We start from the raw sequence: 7,626 nt of genomic DNA, 5'->3' as shown, positions 1-7,626 counted from the left end.
CTCCTGACCAAAGATTCAGTTGTGTGCCATCAGTGTGATAACCGTATTAATATTTAGCCTAGCAGTAAATTTTAATTATTACTACATGTGTTAACTGCTAAGTAACCTTGGATGTTCTGTACTCATTGCTGGAGATAAATCCAGTTCTGGAGATCTCTGGCTGCACCCATTCAGCTTCCTCCTTCCATGACCTATCCAATCAGTTACTTTTTTTTTAGAACAGCAAAAGGAAAGTTAAACATAACCTCCTGGGTGAAGTACATCTTACTGCAAGTAACAGAGATGATCTTTCATTTGACTTACATCGCCCCTGCTTTCTAAAATACTTCTGCCTCAGGCTCATGCAATTCCTCCCAGATTGTTCAACTGTACCATCTCGTACAGAAAACAAAAGCAATTTCCCTTTCATGCTAAGGGAATCCGGACTACATTCGTAATCAGAAACTAAACAACCCGCATACGTAGCGCAACAAGGCACATTGCACAGCTTGTTAACAAAGGAGAAAGAACTCCTCGTTCTGAGTTTAATCACCCCCACAGATTGCACGCTCCTTGAACAAAATGCAAAACTACCCTTACTTTACCAGCTTTTACTTCTTTAATATAGACATCTGAGTCAATAGAGGTCATTACACTACACAACAGATGGACATTGCAAAAAATGGAGGGAAAAGAATCAGATACGATCACGCATCTTTCAGAAGCATGTTAAAAACTACAGGGACGAATGGTGTCGCATGGAGAGTAAGCGCAGGGTCATTTTGAGACTGAATACTACCAAGAATAACTACTACTCCTACTGGCAACTGCTTCTGGTACAAGTCAATCACAAGGCTCAAGCCCATGCTTTAATAAGTAGACTGCCCTAATTGTTCTAACATCACACCCACCCACCATGGTAAGGATGAAGTTAAAAATACCAAACGTGAAGACAACTTGGTCAGCGATTCCTTTCTATCAAAGACTTCTCATGCTGTGCTAGTCAGAGAAACTGAGTGCTAGCATTTGCAGCAATAGCTATTTAAATAGTACAGCAGGTTTTCTTCACGGAGACCAAGTTACTTGTTCCCCGGCCCTTGTTCAGTTCTATAATAGCCTGATATCCCCCCCAGCCCCCCACAACAGTCAAAGTTGCAGATCCACAGCATACACAGAAGTATACAAGCAGGTAATTTGGTCACGGAAGGGGATCAAGCTACAACAGCATATAAGGGAAAAAGTATCTACACCAAAGAACCTTTAGGCTCATACAACCAGGATGCGTTGCAGATCCACAGCATACACAGAATTATACAAGCAGGTAATTTGGTCATGGAAAGGGAACAAGCTACAACAGCATATAAGGGAGAAAGTATCTACACCAAAGAACCTCTAGGATCATACAACCATATATACAACCAGGATGGCCATACTGCTTTAATACACAGCTGAAACACAGCGCTCAGGCCTTCACAGGTTTAAGGTTACTGCAGAACAGAGAAATGAGGAAAGCACTGCTCACCAGCAGGTATCCTCGAAACTGATTGTATATTATTGCTGTAAGCAAGTTCATCAGAAACAAGTTGCCTAGTGGAGAAAGAGACAGTAAGAATTATTGAAATACACTTCTGTTTCTCAAAGAAGTTTCAGTGTATACAGTAAATCAGATTTAAATTTAAAAATAATTAGTTTCTTTGTGTTTGATTTCCAAAATGTTTTTAATGTTTGAATATACTGTAATGTATCCAGTCCCCTATCATATGTTATCAAAAAAAACCCCAAACAAACCATAAATACCTTCCAGGAAAATTATCACACAAGACAGTACACAGTAATTGGAAGGAACACAAAATGGGGGAAACTTGACAATTAAACTTTCCTGAAAAAACAAAACACACCGTAGCTGGCATGCAAAAGCATCAAAGTAAGAGTGCATTTAAGTTACTGAAGACAAGACATAGCTTACCTAATACAGTGAAGAGTATGAAGAAGACTGAATATGCTCGATTCTTAGAATATGCAGGAATCATCACTGTACCAGATTTAAAAAAGGAAATAAGAATTCAGTTCTTAAGATAAAAAAAAAAGGAGACCTCTATCAGTTTTTGGCAGTTGATAAAAGCTCTTCTACAGTTCCACTTTAGAGTTGCATGTATAATTACACCAAAGGAGAAGCAAGAATCAGATTACTGAAGGCATGAAAAAAACCTTTATGTAACCTTCCTCCGGCTGTACTAAGAACACTCAGCTTGAACAATGGTTATAGTAGTCTGAATATAATTTTACTCTATTATTCCTTGAAAAGAGAGACAAGAGTTATTTCTGAAAGATTGCTCACCATCAGGATTATTTGCAGTAGTTAGCAGGACCAGCAGAGATGTCAGCGAATCTGGCAAATTCCGGAAATACACCACCCATTCCTTATCCTGCTGGCCATCCTAGTCAGAGAGATGGTCGTTGTTAGAGAAACACTGAAAAATCACTAAGACTGTCTTTCCAAGGAAGGAGGGGGGGGAGGAGAATAAATCAGTCAATAATCCAATTCTCACACTATCAAATGAAAAAAGCACAAGGCAAGCATAGAAATTCGGACAATGTGCAAGAACACAGTGCAATCACTTCACTTATTAACAGTCATTAATAAACATAAGGAAGAACACAGGCTCAGAGTGCCATGGCAGGCTCGGTACAGAAGTTACATCTAGCTAACACCTCAGACACAGGAATAAGAACCGTGTCACAAACAGACAATACAGGAACGTGAAGCCACCCCTGATCGATATAAAAAACACTTCCTCTTCGTAATATGAGATATTAGTGCATTAGAGCTAAAAGCACTCCCTAAACACAGACTGACACTATCTTCAGTCTCAATCTGCATTATAAAAATCAGTGTAGTGGTGAAGCTGCTTTCTTTGTTATTCCAGCTACAGCTTGCAGCACCTCAGTGTCATGGAAACCTAATCACCCTGTAATACCCCAGGATTACACTCCAGGCCTTGTCCAAAGCTATAACACAATTTGAGGACAACACTAATAGATCTTGTCTATGCTGAAGAACACAAGCAAAACAGCTTCCTCATTAATTAAAAGGCATTTATTGAGGAAGCCCTTAAACACCTACAGCTCCACTAGCATACTCAAAGTGTTAAACATGTCTCTCACTTCCCCTCTGACTTCTCAACAGAAAACTTAACATCCTCTGAACTAGTTATTTGCACAAAAGTTAGCACTGCTACTCGGAACAGAGGTTTTCCCCTTTCTCCAGTTATGCCCTTACATATTCAGAGCATTCTGTTTAATTACACTAAGATTACACAGAATACAGCCACACAAGTTTTAGGTCTCTTCAATAATGCACACAAAAGTGTACTTAAAGTGGGAGTACAAGAATAGTCCTCAACTTATTTTAGAGGAAATAAATATTTACATAAATGAGAACAGACAATATAAAGCAATATAAAGCCAGCACTAGTGCACACTACAGTTGCTGGGCAGGTGGAAAACACCCAACTGCACTGTTTGGAAAACAATGAAGATCCAAACTGTCATGTACAATATCAATGAAAACATCACACAGATTAAACATCCAGAGGGGGAAGATGAATGCTTCAACACCAAAAAAAAAAAAAAAAGTTAAGTACTTGGGTGACTAAAGTCATCAAAATTATTTTGTGGCTCAATGGAAACATCAGACAACTTGCTGAAGCTCCGATGGTATCGGAACTTTCATCAAATGCTGGGATGCTGATCTTGGATCATCCACATACTTATTTTTTCCCCAAGTTCCAGTACAGATAGCTAGAAAAAGTTGCGGGATGCAAACGATACAAACATGAATCATGCAGCACAGAACAAACACCCCTTCAATCTGCTGTTAAGAGCGGAAAGACATACCTTGAGAGGATGTAACACAAGACAAGGCAGAAATCTAGAGGGGTGAATTTAATGACTAAATGTACTTTTAGAACTTGCTTTCAGTAATTTACCTTGTTAGATATAATTAGCTTGTATGGGTATTAGACTAGCAAATAAAAAAAGGAAAGATTGTCCTATAGTTTGTTATTTTTCACCTAAATGTATACAAATTTGACAGGCTCAGGTATACAAATTTCATTCCCATCTGTTGGGAAAGCTCATGACTGAAATGAGATGTGACATACAGAGATAATACGAAGATCCAGCACACAACTAAACAAAGATGAGAAATCGAGGTCTGCTTTTATCACATGTGACTTCAAGGAACCTGCCAATCATAAGGAAGATTAGAGGCTGGCTCAAGTGCAAATTGCAGTTGGAATGAAAGTGCAAATCTGAGATTAAGAAGAACTGAAATTACTGGGAGAAATACACAACAAATCTTTGTTCTCACAGGAACACATTTATGGAAGACCTCAAAAAGTAGCGGGGGTGGGGTGTGGGAGTACACAACTGAGTAACATACATTACGACACGAAGTTTAGGAGACAGGAAACATACCAAGAGCACTGGAACACAAGTGATTTTAACCACAAATTTCAAATTGTTTATTTGGAAGCAGGAAGGGAAAAAAACCAAAGCAATCAAAAACCAAAACACTGGAGGAAAGCAGGCAAAAACCTACCAAGGCATGGCCAGGGATACCAGTATTGGAAGATAAGAAAACACAGAACAAACAAAACTTAGCAAAAAGCTAGATAAGGAAAAGAGAAAAAAAAATTAGTAATAACTAAAAAGAGACAAGATTAAGAACTTTGGACACAGAACAGCATAGAAGGTTTCAACAAAAGCAGAGAAAGTAATTCAAAGGATCAAATTGGAGAATTGTATACAGGAATCCTGTTGCGTAACCAGACTTTCAGTTTCTCCCCTGTGATAATGGCACCAATACCAGCAATACACAGGGCCATAAACAAATAACGATATCAATCACTATGAAACCACCTAACTTTGCTCTGAGCAGCGGAGCTAGACTAATAAAATAACATGCCACAGCCTACAGCAAGAGTGGCAGATTTCAGCTGTGGAGAAGGAAGGCGCATTACCACTTAAGCAGCAAAGCACTTCAAATTCATCCCAGCAAGTCTGACAAGGTAATGTGACCTCTTCAGGGGAAACGAGTTTCACCAGTTTGATTATAAAACTGGACCTACAGCAGCTATGTGAGTAAAGGAAAAGAAAAAAACAAAACCGATGAGATCTACCAAAGCACGAATGTAATTGGTTACCTTTGTTCGAGCAAACAGCAGCATGGCAAACATAGTAAAGAGAGACAGATGAACAGCTAGTAGTAGAACAACACTGTTGGAATAAAACAGATCACGTGCATTAATATCAACTTTGTCTTATGTTCAGTAACCTTTGCTGAGGTTACAAAAAGAAAGCAAGCATAGACCTTTGCTCAAATGATGCCTAGGTTCTTTCCTTACAAAATGGTTGTGTGTAACACACAACAAAAAACCCACACTCAACAAGCATCAACCGCCTTATCTGTCACGCAGAGTCACATCACATGCATTCTAGGGAAATTCTACAGACCAAAGGAACCAAAACGTTAACACAACCCTTCACCCATTACTACCCAACCTCACCAACCACTCCTAGCTAGGCCATCCAGAAGGAAGCACCTCTGGTGCTAACAACGTGCTTGCTGTGAAAGGAAGCTTTCCAGGCTACTACCGACCTCGCCATTTCAGGCAACGTGCTGTTGATACTTTTTAATGTTTTCTTCATCATAGAAGAATTCTGAAGGAGAAAAAAAGGACGAAGTATTCTTCTTATTCTCAAGTCCTGCAAAAACAAAGCAATTGATCAGATAACGACTAAAGCCACGCGTATTTTCAATAGAAGTTTGTCAAAACCCACCGATACACATACCGACAAAGGCAACGGCGTAACGTAGAAATGCAGTCCTCAGAAGCTAGATCTGCCCCACTGAAGTCACAAAGCACCCAAAAGAGCTTGTATATGTTTGGGTGCCTCGTTGACAGGGAGCGCTTTCAAAATGCACACTGACATTTCAATAGACTCATCAGGTCACTGATTATAAACAATCTAACTTTACTGCTGGGTAGACATAACAAGCAGGTCAAGAGATGGCATTTTCATATTTTCTGCCAAGGTCCATTTCAAGAAGAGAACTAACAGTGAGCTACTTCCAGCAAAATCAGATCACATGTTGAAAGTCTCCTCCCTGAATTCTCCTATATACCACATATGCCCTGCTGACTATCCCTTTGCAGATTCTTCTCCTCTACCACTCTCCACAACAAAGTTGTTGATTGTTTCTGCAGAAAGCAATTCTTACCTCTGCGCAGAAAAAACTCAGCGATACAATCCAATCCGTAAGGGAAACAACTAATGTCAGTATATAAGCCATTAGCCATTTATTTTTCCAAAATTCTTCCCATCCAATTAAGTAACTCTGGGGAGAGGGGAAAAAAAAAAAAAAACAACCAAAAACAGCAAGCAAAAAACTTATTAAATAAGAAATTCCAATACTCTAATAAGACAGCACCAAGTTTTACCGAATTTTCGTAATTTGACATCAGTGCTCATGAAGAGCTTTCTGAAATCCAAAGAAAAATAAACTGATCAAAGATTTTTTTTCCAAGAGAACTAAATAAAGGCCAGTAAAAGTGAGAGGTGCACACAGGCCATGCGAGAAGAACCCTCTGAATGCAAGAAGATGACCATTTAATAAAAATAAAAAGAGATTTTCCAGAAACAAGTATCCAAAGAAAAGTTCAATTTCTCACCATTTTTATCATGTTATAAGACCTGGCATATGTTTGGTTATTATATACCCCAATTTTTATGGCCTAATACAAGCAGCCAAGCCAAAACCACTGTATTCTTATCAAAACCTATTTCACTTACTCCACGCAAACAGGAACTTATACTTCTTAAGTAAAAATTAAAAATATAATTCGGAAAATACGCGCTTTCTAATTTCTCAGAGCCACACTGACTATACCTACTGAGCTGCCCAACACACCTAGAATTTCATTCAATACCAGATAAACGTGATGCTCACCTTCACGGATACATCAACCATGAACACAAGAAAGCAAAGCAGCTCAATGCTTTCTGTTAGGCCACATGGAGGATTCCATGCTGGAAGGCGGTATCGTACATCTGAGGTGATAGTGAGCGAAGAAGGCTTTTCAATGAAAGCCAAAGCCAGGATTATAGTAATGGTTAAACTCAAAATCCTGTTTGGATAGACATAAATTTAAGAAAACACCACGCACATACAACCACCACTACCACCCCCCCACCCCCAAAAAAATACCCACCAAACAAGTCAAAAGAATAACAACATACTTACAGTAAAGCAATTTTCTTAGAAATAAATCAAGCACTACAGTATCATATTTAACATAAATGGGTTAGATCACACTGCAACAGTTGACTAATGCACTGTTGCCTGCATCAGAATAATGAAACAGCTGACCATCAAATGTTGGTTTGATGAGGTTCAGAAGAACCTCACATGGGGTTCTTCTGAACAGCAAACAATGTTGCTGCTATTTAACGTGTTTAGAAACAGACACTTTGAAAACTCACTAACACACAGCACTGTAAATCATGCTGACAGTCCATTCAACATCAGTCCTATGGCTGCTCCAAAGAGCCACCTACACCACCATATTTTCATATATTCAT

General features: G+C 39.0%; 1 protein-coding gene across 1 annotated transcript in view; it reads right to left on the bottom strand.

Annotated features, from left to right (window-relative positions):
• Positions 1-1,501: 1,501 nt before the first annotated feature.
• The window catches only part of TPCN2 (two pore segment channel 2), a gene marked incomplete at both ends in the record, with an annotated part of 8,011 nt that continues 1,886 nt past the window's right edge, over positions 1,502-7,626 (bottom strand). Inside the window, 7 exons of the mRNA XM_010161703.1 lie at positions 1,502-1,566; positions 1,946-2,011; positions 2,318-2,417; positions 5,187-5,259; positions 5,642-5,748; positions 6,266-6,382; positions 6,995-7,172. Coding sequence (XP_010160005.1) covers positions 1,502-1,566; positions 1,946-2,011; positions 2,318-2,417; positions 5,187-5,259; positions 5,642-5,748; positions 6,266-6,382; positions 6,995-7,172 — 706 coding nt within the window. The remainder of the gene's footprint in view (positions 1,567-1,945; positions 2,012-2,317; positions 2,418-5,186; positions 5,260-5,641; positions 5,749-6,265; positions 6,383-6,994; positions 7,173-7,626) is intronic.

Source organism: Eurypyga helias, unplaced genomic scaffold (assembly GCF_000690775.1).
Source record: "Eurypyga helias isolate BGI_N326 unplaced genomic scaffold, ASM69077v1 scaffold32091, whole genome shotgun sequence".
Classification (NCBI taxonomy): domain Eukaryota; kingdom Metazoa; phylum Chordata; class Aves; order Eurypygiformes; family Eurypygidae; genus Eurypyga; species Eurypyga helias.
The sequence above is the reverse complement of the archived record's forward strand: the minus strand, read 5'-3'. Positions and strand labels throughout refer to the sequence as shown.